Source organism: Hyperolius riggenbachi, chromosome 9 (genome assembly GCF_040937935.1).
Source record: "Hyperolius riggenbachi isolate aHypRig1 chromosome 9, aHypRig1.pri, whole genome shotgun sequence".
In the NCBI taxonomy this organism is placed as follows: Eukaryota; Metazoa; Chordata; class Amphibia; order Anura; family Hyperoliidae; genus Hyperolius; species Hyperolius riggenbachi.
In genome coordinates, this window is record NC_090654.1 from 160,387,050 (window position 1) to 160,407,226 (window position 20,177).

Here is a 20,177-nt window from a genome sequence, read left to right on the forward strand (position 1 = left end):
CCGGGTGCATTTAATTTTTTGGCCAGCACTATGACGCTGTGCTACTACTACTGTGCTGCTGCTGCTGAACTGACCGCCTGCTTTGTCCTCCTGACTCAGTCGCTACTACACTCTGCGTTCACACTGCCCGGGTCGCCGGGTGCATTTAATTTTTTGGCCAGCACTATGACGCTGTGCTACTACTACTGTGCTGCTGCTGCTGAACTGACCGCCCGCTTTGTCCTCCTGACTCAGTCGCTACTACACTCTGCGTTCACACTGCCCGGGTCGCCGGGTGCATTTAATTTTTTGGCCAGCACTATGACGCTGTGCTACTACTACTGTGCTGCTGCTGCTGAACTGACCGCCCGCTTTGTCCTCCTGACTCAGTCGCTACTACACTCTGCGTTCACACTGCCCGGGTCGCCGGGTGCATTTAATTTTTTGGCCAGCACTATGACGCTGTGCTACTACTACTGTGCTGCTGCTGCTGAACTGACCACCCGCTTTGTCCTGCAGTTGACTGCTTAACGCGTATATCCCTTTTTAAAACCACTTATTACCAATTAATAGCCCCATTTAAAGTGTTGATTTCACTTTAAAATCCATTTTCTCTAGAAAAAATTTTTGGGGGGGAATTTTTTATGTTGAAGTTATGTTGCCCCTTATCACCTCGATAATCCATGCTATTTGGGGGACTGTAGCATGTATGGGGGCTTTGTTATTAACGTTAAAAGAAAATCCACCTCCGGGCGTGAATCCGCGCGTGATTACGCCATTCACGGGAAAAAATCCGCGTGGTTGCGTGGACGCGGACGAAAATCCGCATGCGGCGGGTCGAATGCGGATTTTTTTTTGCAACCACGCGGATTTCCGAATTCGTGGATGAGGCACATCCGAGCATCCCTGATACCCACTGTCCCTATTTACATACCCTGCAAATTTGGTGTTTATAGCATGTAACCATTAAAGTCGGCGCCATTAAAGTCTATGGGAAAAATGCGAACACAAACTTTTTTGAAAAAAAATCGTGTGTTGTGGCGAATGCAAACCGCTGAGATTCGTGCAAACAAGTTCGCCCGCGAACCGTTCGGGCCATCTCTAGTTTTCCGAAGTATTCATCTCCCTATATAGGTAGCAACTCTGCACTAACAGCGTAGAGTCTTAGGCCCCTGGCACTCAAGCAGGCTCTTCTGTGGACACCTATGTGTGTTGTGTGTCCATTCACCTCTTGAGAGTGCAGTGGAAACATATAGGTGTTCACAGAAGAGCCTACTTGAGTTCCAGGCACCTGAGACTTTATGCTGCTAGAGCAGGGTTGCTAGTTTAACATTTTGGGATGCCCAATAGTTAGGTGAGCTATGTAAAGGCTCTGCATATTTTTCCTTATCATTCCTTTTTCTCCCTACTTTTCTGTTTATTTCTATAAATTAAAAAAATGCTTATTTCTCCATAGTGTCCCTTTTAGCTTTAGGATTACTGTCTCATTTAAAAAAAATTATATTCAGTTGTTTATAATTTCATATAGATAAAACATTGCATGAATTTCTCATAGTGTCTGGATATGCATCAAATTCCAGTATTCTAAAATGAGCAGTGTGCTAAATATCCTTGAATGTGTTCTCAATGCTTGGGCACAGCTGCTCATTTTCATGGTCAATTGTCATCAGTCAGTAGAGCTCATTAGAGGAATGTTAGATGCTAAATTAAATTAACAGAAATGTTATTGCACATCCTGCTGATTGGATCATTTATGTTTTGCAGAGACTGCATCTTGCTTTGCTGCCTAAACAGTGGCACCAGCTTTGTGGCTGGTTTTGCTATATTCTCTGTCCTTGGATTCATGGCTTATGAACAAGGTGTTCCAATTGCTGAGGTTGCAGAATCAGGTATGTTTCATCATTGTGTCTTTTGACAAACTATTGTTATGCATTCCAATGTAAAAATGCAGTAACAGTGGAGATCTGTTCCATGCTAGCCACCTACGTTGAGGAAGATAGTTTTGAATTAGGATGATACCATTTATTGGCTAACTACAATTAACATATTAAAATAGTAAGTTTTGGCCCAATAATCCTTTTTTTGTAGACTACAATCTGGTGTATTGCATACCTCCCAACATTTTGACATAAGAAAGAGGGACACTTAGGCCACACCCCTGCCACACCCCTAATCATGCCCCCAACACACCCCTAGTCACCCATACTATAAACATTTTATAGGAAAAAAAATGTTGTTTTAGAATTCAAAACACATTGGTCCTTTCTTTTCTGGTTCATTTTCCTTCATATTAACATTTAACAATAAGAAATATATGAATTTAAAGGATATAAATAACATTTAGAGTATATTAAAGACAGAAAAATACATATGTTTACACAGATCGGTACATCACTCCTGAAAGAGGGACACAGAAACATGGCTACCAAAGAGGGACAGTCCCTCCATAAGAAGGACAGTTGGGAGCTATGGTACTGAATAAAAAAAAGTGTTATTATTTGAACTACTGCGTGAAGCTGCCCCTCTACAATCAGAACAAACACAAATTACACCATCCCCAGATAGCCCATGGTGACCCAGAACCACTAGAAAAGTTCAAGGGGCTAAAAGAGAATGGAAAGCCCTCTTTCTAAAAAGCAATGCATTGCTGAAAATAATTGTGTCTTCTTAAAACAGCAATAAAGTGAGCAACTGTGGTTTACTATGATGCATCACTAACAGATATGCAAGTCATCTCTTTATGCCCCTGAAATCTAGGCACACATACAGAACCGCTGGTGTATAGTGAGCCTATAGTTTATAAACGTTACAGAGCCACATTAATACAACATGCATACAGCCTGTTTGCAGACTTGCTGGTCTTCATCATTGCATGCCACAATCAAAAATGTAATTACATTTAGTTAGTGGTATGTTTGTGCCCATTGGACACCAAAAGGAGGCTCATATATTTTTTGCTAAAATAAATGCATTTTATTTAAGATATATTTTCCAACTGGAAAGCAAATAGGTGCAGGCAGGAATGCTTGCTAGTCATGTAAAGTTATCTGCATCAAAAAGACACATTGGCCTCAATTCTGGTAGGGTTATCAAACAAACAAATTACCTCATGTGAGGTAATTTACCTCATGAGGTAATGATATTTAGCAATTCTGATAGGTTTTAGTCATGTTTTACACCTCATTAGGTAAATTATGAGGTTATTCATGAGGTAATTTACCGAAACTGGCTATTCTCACGGAAATTAGGGGGCATGTTAGCACATAATTTACAGATCAGTATAAGACCTGCTCGTACCTGGAGGTAAAGTCAGTTGTATGCATTTTGCAGTTTTTAGTGGAGTTCCTATTGCTGTTTTAGTGTCGTTCCTGTTCAGGCTGTGTAATAGAAAAGAATAGTGGAAATAAAACTCCAAATATTATATTATTTTTTTAAATAAGGATGCCTATAAATATACTTTTCATAGGTTGCTACATAATCAAATACACCTTCCTCCCTCAAAAAAAAAACATGGGGACGGAGCCTGGACGCGCCGCTGAGAGGACGCATGTAGGATTTGCTCCGTTCATCCAGGCCCTACCGAGCACCCTTGCCTCACGGAAACCTCCTCTTCCTCACTAAATTGGAGCTGAGAAGCTCCCACGCACCTTTGAGATGGGCCCTAAGAAGGCTGGAGCCAATACTGACCCTGGAATTCAGAAATGTTCGCTCGTAAGAGCAAGCCGGGGAACTCCCAAGATGGCGGCCGCCCATCTGGCGATGCAGCTCAGCCTCAAAACAAGGCCTCTCCCACTGCAGGCACAGCGACCGAAGCAGACCTGAAGCAGCTCTACCAAGACATCGAGAAACTGGTAAAGACATCTAACATTACCATGGTTAAGGAAATCAGAGGGGAGATTTCGGCGCTAGGTAAGAGGCTGCACGAGTTAGAGGAGGAGGTGGATGAGGTTAAGGCCTTTTGCACGCAGACAGAACAAGATCGAGCTGAGATCCGCACTGATGTACAGGCCCTTAAAGACGGTCAGGAGGATCAGGAGAACAGAGATAGAGGGGTCCCAGAGTTGATCTCAGAACTAACTCCCTATCTCCAATCCCTCTTTGCCTCCTTGCTGCCCGATCTTCCTCCCGCCGAACTACGGATGGATCGAGCACACAGAGCGCTTAGAGCTAGACCACGGGATGATGAGCCTCCGTGTGATATAATATTGCGGTTCCACTATTACAGCACTCGTGAAGCAATATTATATCACTCACATAACTCGTCTGACCTCACTTTTGGAGATGATCACACCACCTTTTTCCCTGATCTATCCCAGATCACTTTAAAAAGAAGGAAGGAAATGAAGCCCCTAACCTCTCTACTAGTACGCAACAAGATTAAATACAGATGGGGATTTCTGTTCAAACTCATCGTACTACATAACGGCCGGCAGCTTGTGGTTTACGGTCCGCACATGATCCAGGACACGCTTGACAAGCTGGGCATTGAGTCTCCTGAGAGTCAGGCATCATCCGCAACCACTCCCCAAGGCCGGGTGGCTTCTCCTCGGGTCACATGGACAAAGGTGAGATCCAGGAAATCCATGCGAAATGTGAATCAACAGGACCGTCCTGTCAACACCGAATACTGAACTATGACTTTCCTATCAGCCCAACTTACATTTTCTCACTTTGGTTTGCTTGCGAAAAGAAATGTCATTCTGTCTACCCTGTTTGCTACTATAATAGGGCCTATGTCGGACCCAAGGCCTGCGCCACTCGGATTTGGCATCTGAGGCATACCGACCCCCACGGAAGCTGCATATACCACTCACGCAGCTAACTTGAAGTTTATTAGGGTGGTCAAAGATTTGACTCCCTACCTTGCCAAGTCCTCTATGGCAGAGTTATTTTTATGTTATTCATTTATGTTTCTTTATGTTATGTTTACTTGGTTACAGGTTATAATCTCTGTACAAGCGTACAAGCATCAAAATGTATTATATAACTGGTATTCAGTCCTCAATGTTATTATCCCTATGGTGATCTCATTAGTGTATAATTTTGTGATGTCATTATTATACGAAGGCATGGCCACCCCACATTTAATATGAGTCAGTCCTTGACGACAGGTGCCCCACCAAATCCTTTTATCAACGCAGTTACTATTGATCTTAAAATTGTTACTCACAATGTTAAAGGTCTGAATGCACCTCAAAAAAGAAGAATGGTGAGCAATTTTTATAAAAGTCAGAATGCAGACATACTCTGCCTCCAGGAGACTCATTTTAAAAAGGCTCTGAACCAAAATACTGGCACAAAGCCTATCCCCATACTCTTTATGCTTCTGCTCCATCTAAAACATGTGGGGTGGCTGTGCTCTTTAAGAAAAACAACACACTGGAGGTGTCTAAAGTAGTTAGAGACCCTGAGGGTAGATTCCTCATTGTTATAGCCTCTATATCTAGGTGTACATATACTATTGTCAGCATATATGCTCCCTCTGAAGGGTTGGAACATTTCTTAAATACTCTTGCTTCCAAAATTGCATTGCACAGAGAGGGCAAACTCCTCTTAGCCGGAGACTTCAATACAACCTTGGACGCACCTCCTGCTAATTCGACTTTGCGTAGACCTCCTAGTAAAGCCCTTATATCTTTTTTACAAGAGGTTAATGTCTGGGATGCTTGGCGGGCGTCACACCCGGGAGAGAGAGGGCACTCCTTCTATTCGCACCCGCATGGCACGTACTCCAGAATAGATTTTATTTATGGATGCGACCCTTTTAGAGAGGTCTGGCACAATAGATATGTCAGAAATCTCCTGGTCTGACCATGCCTCAGTTAGTGCCCTTATATCCACACGGGGCCCCCCTACACATTTTCAGTGGAGATTAAACAAATCTTTATTAAAAGAACATGAAGTACAGGCAGAGGTCTCTGAATCTCTTAAGCAATATCTCTCTCACAACTCTCCGAACGACACTTCTAGGAATATGCACTGGGCAGCTTTGAAGGCTACAGTCAGAGGTACACTAATTAAAATCTCCTCCCAGAGAAAGAAAGCTAATGAGCTTAGAACCAAAAAAATCCAAGCACAAATTAAAACCTTAGAAAAACTACATGCTGATTCTGGGGGGCAGGATGTCCTGGACCAGCTTCTGGCATTAAGACAAGAGCTTCATGCTATCCTCTTTAAGAGGGCTGAACGCTCTTTAAGACTTACAAATCAAAAGTTTTATGACAAGGCCAATAAGCCTGACACCTTACTAGCAAGCAAATTATCCCAGAGGCTATCCCAGAACAGAATACACCCCATCAGAGACCAGCAAGGGAAGACATCCTACGATCCTTCCCATATCATAGACCTCTTCGCTCAATATTATACAAACCTATATAATGGTACTACGACGGATAAATCTAGGGTGACAGCCCGTTCCATCCTCTAATATTTAGATAAAATTCAAATACCCTCCTTCTCCCAAGAGGATATATCTAAGTTAAATGCTCTCATTTCTCCCAAAGAGGTTGAGCTCACCATCTCATCACTAAAGAATGGTAAAGCTTCTGGACCAGACGGCTATACAGCTCTTTTCTATAAAACATTCAAATCACAACTAGTACCAGTGCTAACCTCTCTTTTTAATACATTATTATTAGGGGAGGAGGATTTATTACCAGAGTTTCTTCAGGCCTCGGTTGTAGTTATCCCCAAACCAGGAAGAGATTGTGCCGAAATCTCAAATTATCATACAATTTCTCTAATAAATTCGGATATTAAAATATTTTCAAAAATATTGGCCGACAGATTAAACAGTTTACTGCCAAAGGTCATCCATCCTGATCAAACGGGATTTGTTATGGGGCGACAGACTACTGACAACATTAGAAGAATGGTGAGCACAATTGAGGTCATGAATCATGCTACAGGGCCTTCTCTGCTCCTATCATTGGATGCAGAGAAGGCCTTCGACAGAGTTGATTGGAGATATCTACGCTTAGTATTGCAGACATTTGGGATTGCTGGGGAATTCTTAATGGAGTACGAAGCCTGTATACACATCCGATGGCATCGGTTTGTAACATGGGGTTGCGATCCAAGCCTTTCCCGATCATGAATGGCACTAGACAGGGGTGCCCTCTCTCTCCCCTCCTCTTCGCCCTGTGCATTGAGCCTTTGGCTCTATTGGCTAGAGGGGATGCCGATATTAGGAGGGGGTGAGGATTGGAGGGGAGGAATTTAAAATTGCATTGTTTGCAGATGATACAGTGTTCACCCTTTCCAGTCCTCACACCTCTTTGCCAGCTTTATTCAAGCTTTTAGATGAGTTTTGTTCTGTATCTGGCTTTAAAATCAATCGCTCTAAGTTGGAAGCAATGGCATTTGTGCTGACACTTTTGCAACAAGAAGCATTGGCCACCTCTTTTAAATTTAAGATTCAAAATAAAGGTCTAAAATATTTAGGGGTTACCTTGACGCCCTCTATTGCGCAACTTTATTCCGTCAACTACACTCCCATTATCTCAAAACTACACACTTTGCTAAATGAGCGGAATCAGTATAATATCTCCCTGACTGGCCACATAAATGCTCTTAAGATGACAGCTTTGCCAAAAATCCTCTACCTTTTTCGAGCTCTCCCCATTAGGATTTCTCTCTCACATATCAAAAAACTACAGTCACACTTCCTGAGATTTTTATGGGTGGGCAAAGCCCCTAGAATAAGTTACCAATATTTAGCTAGAGGAAAAAAACAGGGCGGTCTGGGAGCACCCATGTTACTTAAATACTTTCATGCCTCTAGACTAGCTCAATTAGCACAATGGTCAGCCTCCAAAGGTACAATTAGATGGGTTGACCTGGAGGCAGCCCTATTACATCCTTTCCCTCTGTCATCCCTGCTCTGGACCAAATGCCCTTTTCTGAATAAATCAGGACCTATAGCTGTAATCCTGGAATCCCTATCTATTTGGAAAGGACAACAATCCAGACTTGGGCTCCCTTACAAACGCTCCCCAGACTAATCTATTCTTTTAAATCGGGACTGGAACCCGGGACTGGAAATCCAACCATGGGTAAACTGGTTGAAGTCGGGTCCCTTTACACTCAAATATATAGCTCCTGGAGGTATTATAGCCCCTTGAGAGGAAATCCAGACTAAATTCAAGTTACAGGCACAAGATTTTTTTAGATATCTTCAAGTTAGGCATTTTGTGCAGGGTCGCGCAATGGAGGGTCTCGAGATTTCAATACCCCCTATTGCTAGAGAATTCCACTCCTATAAGCATACTCCTGGTATGATATCACTGTTCTATCACGAAATTTGGTACCAGCATCTGGAAGAGATCTCCTATGCCATGATTAAGTGGCAGGAGAGACTTCAGAAAGTGTGGTCCCTGGACGAATGGGAAACTATCTTCTTGGATCTAGCTAAATCCTCTAGGAACAGCCTAGTCAGGGAAAGAGGGTACAAAATTCTTTATGACTGGTATAGATCTCCTGCACTCCTTTTTAGAAGGGGTATTTCCCCTACAGATATCTGCTTTAGAGGTTGCACACAGCAGGCAGACCATGTGCACTGTTGGTGTTTCTGCAAGATAGTGCAGGATTTCTGGAAATTATGCTTCCAACTGGCTTCTAAAGTCCTGAATGTAGAGATTACTCCTGACCCATGGGTTTCCCTGTTCGGTCACACTGATCCTCTCCTTTCTAACCATAATAATACATTTTTAGTACACTTTTGTAATGCCACAAAGGCTATTATAGCAAAAGAATGGAAATCTTCCCTGACAAAAACTGCTCTTAAGCACAAAATTAGTGAATACTATTGGATGGAGAAGATAACAGCTTCTTTATATGACGAGGAGGATCGATTTGACAAGATATGGTCGCCTTGGGCAGATAGATTTTTGTAAGAATGTCTTATTCAGATGTCTTATATTATTAACCATTTTCTCCCCCCCCCCCTGGCAATTCTTGCGGACATTTTGGGTCATTTGGGTCATAAGCTATTTTATATGTTTTTTTGTTGACATAATGACATGAATAATGACATGAATATTGACTTGACTTTATCTTGTAGTTAATCAATGACTGATACCAAAATGAAACTTTTGCTTGCTGAAACATGTTGTATGTACAAGAAGTTTTTCAATAAAAGTTTTAGTGTTGAAAAAAAAAACAAAAAAAAACATCTGACTATCCTAACTTAAAGAAGACAATTAAAGACAACTATTATTTATTTACTGCATGCTTACCGCTGAAATACCTCATGTTCTACCTCACTTTATGCATTTACCTCATGTTTTACCTCATGTTCGGAAATGGAGAAAAATCTTTTAGAATTGCTATAAAAAGAGGTAAATACCTCATGAGGTATTTTACCTACAAAAACATATTTACCTCACATAGCTAATTAGCTACCAGAATTGAGGTCATTATGTATTGAACATGTCTAAAGACTTCACTGCTAGATGGATCTGGGAACGCTCAGCAACGCGGCCCGACGAACGAGTGTTCCCTGATCCATCTTCCTACTCGCTAGGACATGCAACATTATGCATGCAACCACACACAACAGGCGCAAACGAAAATTCAAACGATTATGGGCACTTTGCGTAGGAGTTGTTAGGGATGAAAGCTAAACACCTCCAAACTGCAGGAATGAAAAGAGGTGTCAGATTGTTAATTGTACAGAGCCACAATAATCCAACATGCATACAGACTGGTTGATCTTTATCAGTGCATGGCATGGATCAATGTGGCTCTATGTGATAAATTTGGTTGACTACTCTCTGTGTGATTTGAAGTTGCCTATTAGTACAGTAACCTGAAGGTCACTCAAACTATGTTTTTTAGAAGAAAAAATGCTCAGGTAATGCAGGTTCAGTTTAATTGTTTTTAATAGTGAATCTGTTTGTGTACATGTAATCATGTAGATTTTGCTTTGTTAATAGGGTTTAGTAGGGATAGAAACATGCTTAGCCACTCCAGCACCTTTATACTCAGTTTCTTTGGTAAGGCAGTGGTCATCTTGGAAGTGTGTTTGGGGTTGTTATCATGTTGGAGTACTGCCCTGTGGTCCCGTTTCAGAGGGGAAGAGATCAAACTCTGCTTCAACATGTCATAGTATATGTTGGCATCTCCAGAACCACTGGAATGCAATGATGTGTCAGCTTGTTATATGTACATATGTACATATGATGTATGCACATCATTGCATTCCAGTGGTTCTGGAGGTGTGGTAAGCTTCCAGGACAACAAATAATTATTTGCATATTCAGCAGTAATGCATCATGGGAAACATCATATGCTTATTCCAACCTGAATTATCACAAATACCTTCTGTTTTAAGAAGGCAAACTTTTGCTTTGCATATCATTTTAGTAAGAGGGCTTTTTGGTCCTTTGTAGCCCCTTACACACTCCTAGGAGTTTTGGTTCACCATGAGATTGCTGGGTAGTCTGTTCCTTCAATAAACTGTATCTCCAAAGTGCTGGCAGCACTCTTGCAGCCCCAAGCCAGGACACTTCTATCACCTTGCTTGCCTGTTGGCAAGACACACTTGTCTTTGTACTCCTCCTCACCTGGTTGCCACCCCCCAGAACTGACACCATCTGCACCAGATAAGTTTATCTTGGTCTCATCAGACTGTAGGACATGGTTCCAGTAATCCATATCGTTAGTCTGCTTGTTGTCTTCAGTAAACTGTTTGCAGGCTTTCTTGTGTCTTTATATCATACCTTATGACTTGCACAGTTTAGTTTTCACTTTTCAGTCTGGGTATCATAGAATCCTTTTTTTAAATTGGTCTATTCTTGCTTTGAACAATAAGTGGCAAAGATACCAATTTGTGGTATAGACATAAAACCATTAGGGTACCTCTGTGCTAAAAAAAAACACTTTGACCCGATATATATTATCATTGCAATGCAACTTTGCCACATCTTGAAAACTATTTTTCTTAGTATATATATATATATATATATATATATATATATATGTGTATATATATATATATATTTGAACATGTTCTATTCTATCTGCTAATCTATAAGAGTTATAGTTATTTCACCATGTATTGTGCATGTCTATTCATAGGCTTTCTTCTTGGAGAACAGTGAATTGACCTGTTAAAACAAGAACTGCAAGAAAAGAAAGTAGTTCACAGCATAAAGCATTTGTCTTTGAACCTATTCCTTGCTTTGAATGGTCACCAGTTTTTTTTTTTCCGTGACCTACAAAAAATGAGTGTACCCACTTTGTCAAAATAAGGGCCAACATAGCATTGCACAGCTTGTCAATCTCTTTTTTTTTCTTTTCTTTTTTTTTTTACTGAAGCAACAAACACTGCTTTTGGATGAAATTGTCTTTATTAAAATCACTAATGAAACTGTTTATAACTGTACTGAAACTAAGTTATTAATATTATAGAATCCAAACTCCTCTATTCCCTACTGGTGAACAGCAAGGCCACCCTGAGCAGCCTCCATGTAACACCTCAATTTTTGCCTTCACCCAGATATATTTAAGGGTCGTCCTCCTTTCTCTGAATGTTTCTATGCATCTTAGTGAGTATATGTGTGCATGCACACAATTATATTATTGTATGTGGCACTCACTGAGACAGATAAGCCAGGGGCACGTTAACCTACAGGTTGAGGAGGATGACTGGGAGGGGTGGGATCTGTGCCATGTGGGGGAAAGGGAACAGGCAAGGGGGTGTAGCCATGAGTGCATTCTACATTGGCTTTTTATGCTGCATTGACTACTGCTGATAGAGAGATCCAAGGAGAAGACCCATAAAGCTAAATTACTTTTATTAAGTAAGCATAAGGGTTATTTTCCTAGGTTTAATGTAGTTTGCATACAATGTGCCAACTTACCAACAAACAAATGTAAGCAGGATGAGTATAGGCATAGAAATCATAGGAGTCAGCGTTTGTATCCTTTATGCCTAGGAAATCTGGAATAGGGAAATATGTACGATATATAAACTGTCATACTTATTTCATTCTAAAAAAAAGAAAAATATCTATCTTGATGGACATTTTGTTCTAATACCAGACAGAAAAGAAAGAGGTAATGAAGTTCTGCCAAGCAAGCAGTGACAGGCCAGTACACCCAGTCCTGAACTTAAAGAGACTCTGTAACAAAAATGTCATCCTGTTTTCTACCATCCTACAAGTTCCTAAACCTATTCTAATGTGCTCTGGCTTACTGCAGCACTTTCTACTATCACAGTCTCTGTAATAAATCAATGTATCTTTCCCCTGTCGGACTTGACACCCTGTGTCTGGAAGGCTGCCAACTCTTCTATCCTGATCTGTCATACACACCCCTCTCCAGGCCCACACTCCCGTGTGTGTTATTTAGATAAGCCAGCAGCGTCTCTGCTCTCAGATATCAGTGAGACAAGAGAGCTAGATAAAAATCCTCCTCTGTTAGGCTGTGAAAGGAGCTGGCTGACACATACTGAGGAATTACAGACACAGGGCAGAGCTGTCTGCAGGAAGAAACGATCAGCCAGTGTACTATTCAGTGCATGAGAGATGCAGGGGACAGAAGGTAAACACACAAATGATCTTTTGAGATTCAAAAGGAAGGCTGTATACAGCCTGCTTGTGTATGGATTTATTTTCTATGTGTGGACATACTGTACATCAACCTACTTCCTGTTTGGGTGGCCATTTTGTTTGTTTATAAACAAACTTTTAAAAACTGTTTTTGACTACTTTTAATGCGGCGGGGAGCAGCGAAATTGTGACAGAGGGGGATAGGAGATGTCCCCTAACGCACTGGTATGTTTACTTTTGTGCGATTTTAACAATACAGATTACAAGTAGCTTCTGCTTGATTTTCCACAGAAGTAAGCATGTATAGATAGAGCAATACTTCAACAGGTCTGTGAAAAAGCTCTAAATAATCTAGTCAGAAGAGACACTGAAGACCATGTACAGGACTCCAGAATCAGGTCTTGATTGGAAGAGTGGAAGATAATGTTCTCCTATCTTTGGCTTTGCTTTCCTCTAGGCACGATGCTGGGGATGGAGTCTGGGATCGCTTGTAACTCAGGGTTGCAAGTTCTTAAGTTGTCAAAAGCCCCAGGCTCTGGAATAGAAGGGAAAGATTGGACTGGCATTTCTAGTCCTCCCCTGGGCTTTTGCGTCTTGAGCCTCAGCTAAACAGATGCCTGTTGCAGGGGATATATTCCTCTGAGCTCTGGGATGGGGTGTGGCGATAGACTGCAGAGTATGTAGGCTCTTCGCTGGACTTCCCAAAGAGCTAGTGGAAGGTATCCCTCTTGCTGTACTAAATATTCCTCAAGTGTGTTGAATTTTAAGATGTCAGTTTACTGAACTTGCTGCTAGTGCTAAGAGAATTTTGGTTTATGCTGAAGAGGAAAAAAAACTGCATTATTTTGGTTTGCTGAAGAGACCATTATTATTTTTTTTCAACTTTAGTTTAATTGACTGTTTTATGATTATAACATAAAAGAAACAAGTCAACTAAAAATTGCAGAGAGGATACAAACAACGTAATGATAACTGTCCAGGAGTGCTAACATGGATTACAGATTAAGCTACCAGGATAGACAATTAGCATCTTTCAGTGAGGTGCTGGATACACAACAGCTATAAGGATTAGGGCTGTTAAGGGATATGGAGTGTTGCCCATTCAGTCCAAGGATCCTAGATTTTTTCAAACAAGGGGGTGGATTCTCTAATTGAAGACGTGATCTTCTCTAGAATATAAATAGAGTGAACTTTGTTTGATTAGTTCAGCCCTTCAGGGTTGTTGGGTTTTCATGTCTTGGCCATAATGGCCAACAGAGCTTTAGAGGCATATCAGATCTGGCCAAGGAATTGGACATGCACTCTCAACACCTCAGAGGTGAAAGAAAAGCAGATTGTCCAGAAGTCGGGTACCACTCGGTAATGTCACCAGCAGTGTACTTGGTCCGTAAGAGTGTGACACCCACTAAAACACAAGTCTGAGGGAATAAGGCCCCATTTAGCCAATTGGGCAGGTGTCCTAAATCATTCATACAGTATCCTGTAACTGCGTTCTTTGGTAATAGTGTTGGCTGAGGAGCTAGCCGGGGCCATAAACAGCAGTTCAAGCATTTTTTATCTGAATAAAGCTACATTTGAATTTAATAAAAAATATAATTGCTTGGTACTTGAAGGTTGTTTGCATTATGTTGATAGTGATCCAAGATCCTTTGACAATGGACACAGCTGTACCACAGACAGAGATAGAAATAGAGCAGCACAACAGTGAATTTATTGTAGACTGTCTGGATGCTTGAACATAAACTATACAAAACTGTTGAAAGTGGTAAAACACCTCCTCTCCTTTTTGCTACAGAAGCTGTTCAGGAACAGCTTTACTGTAACAATATTTGAAATTTGGTACACAAAAATGCTCCAAAAAAATGCTAGGCATGTTTAGAAAACATGCCTAGAATCTCTCTGAAATCTGCTTCAAAAACCAGATCTGGTAGAGGTTTTTGGTGTGCACTGGGCCACAACGGGATCCTGAAGTAACAGGTAACACGATGAGATAAACATATGTACAGTTCCAGTCTAATGCTGGGCATACACGGGTCGATCTGGCGGCCGATTAGCCCCGCTCGTCCGTGCGTGCGCGCATATCGATTCCCGCTCGTCCCCGCCGGCGCTTCTTATCTCCCGTTCGATCCGCCGCTGTTGTCTGCCCGTGGTGATCGAGCGCGGAATCGATCCCCTGCGGTGATCGGACACGTCGGATATTATCAATCGAGCCATCAGGCTCGATTGATAAGCCTCCCCTCGACGCCGTGTATGCCCAGCATTACATAGAGCTAACCTGATTTATTTTTTCTTATTATAAAGGGTTAAGAATCTAGGGCTTTAAATGATAGTTTCTCAGCATTTAGACAGTAGTGATCTTATGAGAGCTAATTAAAGGTCCTAAAACTACAAAATGAATGTAACAAATGTAGATAAACTTGGTGATCTGGAGAACAAATGAAGAAACAACTTAAGAATAGTGATGACCGAACATTGTGAATCTGAATTTTATGAACTAATTGCTTTCTTCGGCAGAAGATCACATATGCCATGGCCATGGGATGATACACTACCTCGGCCCCTGGTATTCATGCCTTTGGGTTTCCTAGTACCTCAGAGGAACATTACAATTTGAAATAGCAGCCACACCAAGCAATGCCCGAAGAATTTAGTTACTACCTGCCAAAACATTTGAAATAGCTGCCACACTAGGCGAGGTCAGAAATATTGATCAGCTACCTGCTTAAATATTTGAAATATCAAGGTGAGGCCTTAAAAATTGAGTAGTTACCTGCCAGATAAATATTTGACTTTCACCCTCTGTATGACACATAGGTGTGTAGTAACTGGCATGTGCCAAGGTGAGAATAATATTTTTTTTTTCGGGGGGGGGGGGGGGGGGAGGATAAAGTCAATTAAAGTAAGGCCAAGCAACATCAGGGCCCCCGACCGCCCCGATTTCGTCGGGTCGATCCCAATTTTGGGGGGCCGTCCCGCGCTGCCCCCCCCTGGTCCCGGCCGCTGGGGAGAGAGGGGGAAAAAAACGATTGATTCACCAGCCCAGGATGCGGCGTGGATGGCTGCCGCCATTACACTTCTCCCTCCCTCCCTCCTAATATGCCCCCCAGTGTCCCCTTCCCCCCGCAGAGTAAAATGAGCAGCGGAGCGGGCTGTAAGTCTTACCACTGCCGTACCGAGATGTCATCTGGCTTTTCTAGGCTTCCTGCTTCCTGTGTAAGACTTACAGCCCGCTCCGCTGCCCCTTTTACTCTGCGGGGGGAAGGGGACATTGGGGGGCATATTAGGAGGGAGGGAGAAGTGTAATGGCGGTGGGCGGCGGCCATCCATGCCGCATCCCGGGCTGGTGCCTCGATCATTTTCTTTTTCCCTCTATCTGCCCACCCACAGCCACCCTCACTCTCCTCCTCCCCCACTGGCACCCTCACCCCCTTTCGGGAGTAATTAACATTATTTGTTATTTAAAAACTTTTTTGTGGGGTGGGCGTGGCTAAGGGGTTGGGGGTGTGGCCAGGGGTGTGGCCTAAGTGTCCCATTTTCTCCCATTAAAATGTTGGGAGGTATGCAACATACTAGGTGGTGGTGGACAGAGCAGGAAAGTTGTGCTGGTGGCCAGGGCGCACATAAGGCCTTTAGTAACAGTAGCATGTGCCAGGATAATAAAAATACAGTAAAACCTGGGAGTAACTTGGTTTAACCACTTAAGGACCATGGTGTTAAATCCCCCTAGTGACCAGGCCATTTTTTACTAAATAGGCCACTGCAGCTTTAAGGCCTCGATACAGGGCCGCACAACTCAGCACACAAGTGACCCCCCCCTTTTCTCCTGACCAACAGAGCTTTCTGTTGGTGGGGTCTGATCCTTCCCGACGTGTTTATTTATTTATTTATATTATTTATTTGGGTTTTTCTTTTTCCTAAAAAATTCTGCTATTTTTTTAATTTATTTTACTATACCCCAGCCTTCCCTCCCCCCGCCAGCCAATCAGCGTGATCTGCTGTTGTAGGCTTCAGCCTATGACAGCGGATCACTTTTTTGCCTCCCTGGGGGACAGTTGCAAAACTCCCCTGCAGCATTAAATACTATTCCCCCTTCCAGTTGTAGCAAATTGGAGGGAGATGTAATTTGGGGTCCGGCAAGCGCTGGAGCCCCGAATTACCCTTATGCACCCCACGCAGCATTACATTGCTGCTATGGGGCTCTTGGTTTTCACCTGCTTCAGGGTAAAACAAATTGAAGTAGGACCAATCAACATACTGGGTGGTGGCAGACGAAGCAGGAAAGCTGTGCCTGTGGCCAAGGCACACATGAGGCCTGGAATAACTGACATGCACCTACCAGGGTAATAATAATATACTTTTGGGGGGAGAAAACCATATTGTAGCAGGACAAAGCAACATACTGGATTGTGGCGGATGGATCAGGAAAACTGTGCCTTTGGCAGTGGGCGCACACGAGGCCTGGAGTAACTGGCATGCATCAGGGTAGTAATAGGTAAAAATCCAAACAAATTAGGACCATATTACATGTCAGTGCTGTAACCCCGTGGTATCTCAAACAGCAGTTTTACGCAATTACGCTTCGCCAAACTACAGCTTCAAAATCAAGTATTCGTTTCATATGCATTGTGTAGACTACGCGTTAAAATACGCAATTACATGTAGTGCGAAGCGTAGTTTATGCGGATGCTTATGCGCGTATGCAGAAAATTTAATGCAGTAATTAGAACTCTTCTATGCGTACATTCCTCTTTCCAATGCGTAAATTTGTAAGCATACATAGACGCGAGTAATGCATTCGTAGTTCACTACGCAATACACTTGTTAACTACGCATAGAGGTCGTAAGCTACGCGTAAATTCGTAAGAGTAACTTCACCTACAAACTACGGTGCGTAGATGCAAACTACGATGTGATTTCTGCATGAAAATTAATTCAGCACCAATTACAATGTTAACAAAAAACAATCAATCCTATGTTAGCAACCAGCTAACTAGCTATCTCACCTATCCCAACCATTTTGTATAGGTCCCATAGCTTACGCGACACCTCCTGCCGTGCAAAAACCACCGCCATGGGACCACCGCCAGGTCCCAAAGCTTACGCGACACCTCCTGCGGCGCCGAAACCACCGGCATGGGATCACCGCCAGGTCCTAAAGCTTACGCGACACCTCCTGCGGTGCCAAAACCACCACCATGGAACTACCGCCAGGTCCCATAGCTTACACAACACCCCCTGCAGTGCCAAAACGACCGCCATGGGACCCCCGCTAAGTCCCATGGCTTAAGCGACACCTCCTGCGGTGCCAAAAACGACCACCATGGGACCACCGCTAGGTCCCATGGCTTAAGCGACACCTCCTGCTGAAAAAAAAAAAATTAAAAATCAACAAAAAAAAATAATAATAAAAAAAAAATAACCGGGGGGACAGCCACTAGGTCCCATGGGCTACCATTTAGCATAAACAAGGTTTCATTTGCGATTACTTTAATTTTTCCGCCGGAATGCGGAATTCCGCGGAAATTCACAAAATTCTGCGGTAATGCAATGGTGACGGAATTTAACGCTGGCGGAATTCCGGCGGAACGGATTTTACTCATTCGGATCATACCTAATATCTGATCATGTGTGCAAAATGCCCCAAAGGCGCTTATGTGGGAGAAACTGGACAAACTCTGCGTAAACGCATGAATGGACACAAGTACACTATTAACGATGCCAAATCTAAACTCCCAGTCCCCACACACTTTTGTTCCCGTGGACACATCTTAAATGATCTTTGAGTTACTGCCCTGAAGGATGGCTTTACATCACAAAATGAGAGACTGATAGCAAAGACAAAAAGTATATGTTGTATTTTAAAACTGTAATGGCCAAGGACCCTGATTGAGAAAGGGGGGGAGGAGCTTACCATGATGGTGTGAGGGAGGAACCTTCGAGCTCCCGATTCAACATCTGGCGGTCCGCATCATGCAGCGCTGGTCTCCCAGGAGTGTCTCCGTCCAGCCCTGGATTTAGAGGCGCAGAGGCGAGGCTCTGGACGGCTTGTATTGGAGCCGTGTGGAGGAGATCGCCAGGCAGCCGTGGGTGCCAGAGAGGAGGAGGAGGAGGCAACCCGGGTGGCGTGGAGGGAGAGCACATCCAGGCGCATCCCCGGGATCCACAGGGCGGTGAGTCTGCTGACGGGGAGAGGAGGAGGGAGCGTGCTGGCGATAGCAGTGGGCGAAACGCCAGAGTACTGCACTGCACTGTGGCCACCCCCGGCTGGGCAGGGGACACAGGAGAGGGGTCCAAGCCCAGGAAGGGGAGCAGGAGTGAAAAACCAACTCTGCAGCTGCGGAGGAAGAAATGTGGAGTGAGACACGCTGCAGCTATAAGGCAGAAGGTGCATTCCCGGAGACCTCTGGTATGTGAAGAAAAAAAAAAAACACAGCGGCCAGAACGGGTAAGAGGAAGCAAATAGACTTTAAGATCGGTATTATTTGGTCAAAGAAAGTTATTGAAAGTAATTAGACTTGCACACAAAAGAGCAATTTACTGTGAGTAAACCAGACCTTAGCCAAAATGGTTAAAGATTAGGAAAAGGAAAAAAAGGGAAAGAATATCACTATAAAAGACCCAGAGACAACTCAGAGATCAGTTAATACGTTTTTCCCACTGGCTGAAAAAAACGACAATAATAGACTCTCCTTAGAAGAAAAAAGTCCAGCCAACAGCACGTTCCCACTTCCCACTATCTAATGCTAGCTCCCCAGATTCTGAAGCCAATCGAGGAAATAGTATGGAGGGAATGTGGAGATGCTTGCAGAGCCTACCCACAAGACAGGATCTGGAGGCCCAGACTGAACGAATAGTAACGTCTGTAAAAGCAGAGATTGCTGAGATAAAAGATGAGATGATTGAGCTACAAGGGAAAATCAAAGCTATGGGAGAGGATGTGACAAATCTACAGATGGTAGTTGAGGTCCTTAAAAAAAGTAGAGAGAAACAAAGAGACATTAATATTAACTTGAAGTATGAGATCGAGGATTTACAAAATCGAGAGAGAAGAAATAACCTAAGGGACAAAGGAGTCTCGGAGACAATCCAAGGGGAAGATATTAATCACTATTTACAATCCTTGTTTAATGAAATACTGGGGCAGCCAAAGGAACATGTGATTAAACTGGATTGGGCCCACAGAATCAGAATCGTTTATTTCGCCAAGCATAATGGGGTTATGCCTGGAATTGGATTTGGCACAATACATAGCTCAGGAAGAAGACATACATAATAGGATCACAAGCATGCAAAGGACATCAAGCAGAGGAACAACAATAACCGTTAACATTGTTCATACATAGCAGATCATTCTGTGGTTTCTGTCCACACACAGATCCAGTCCTACATAGAGTTAGTCAGACCTATGGGCTGGTCAATTGATCGGCAGTGTCACAGCTCAGGCTGTGGACCTTGATGGAGGTGGGAGTGCTGATGGGAGTATTTGGAGGGAGTTAAAAAGGCTGACAGCCGAGGGGAAGAATGAGTTCATGTGTCTGGCAGTCCTTGTTGACATGGCTCAAAGCCTCCAGCCCAATGGGAGCAGGTTAAAATAGCGGTTGCCTGGGTGTGAAAGGTTGTTTGCAATATCCTCAGTGCCCTAGA

General features: G+C 43.0%; 1 protein-coding gene across 8 annotated transcripts in view; it reads left to right on the plus strand.

The window, feature by feature from the left end:
• Positions 1–20,177, plus strand: part of LOC137532765 (sodium- and chloride-dependent GABA transporter 3) — an 843,944-nt gene that overhangs the window by 645,698 nt on the left and 178,069 nt on the right. For all 8 annotated transcript variants that reach the window (XM_068253626.1, XM_068253628.1, XM_068253630.1 and 5 more), the window contains one exon: positions 1,744–1,868. In XM_068253626.1, coding sequence (XP_068109727.1) covers positions 1,744–1,868 — 125 coding nt within the window. The remainder of the gene's footprint in view (positions 1–1,743; positions 1,869–20,177) is intronic.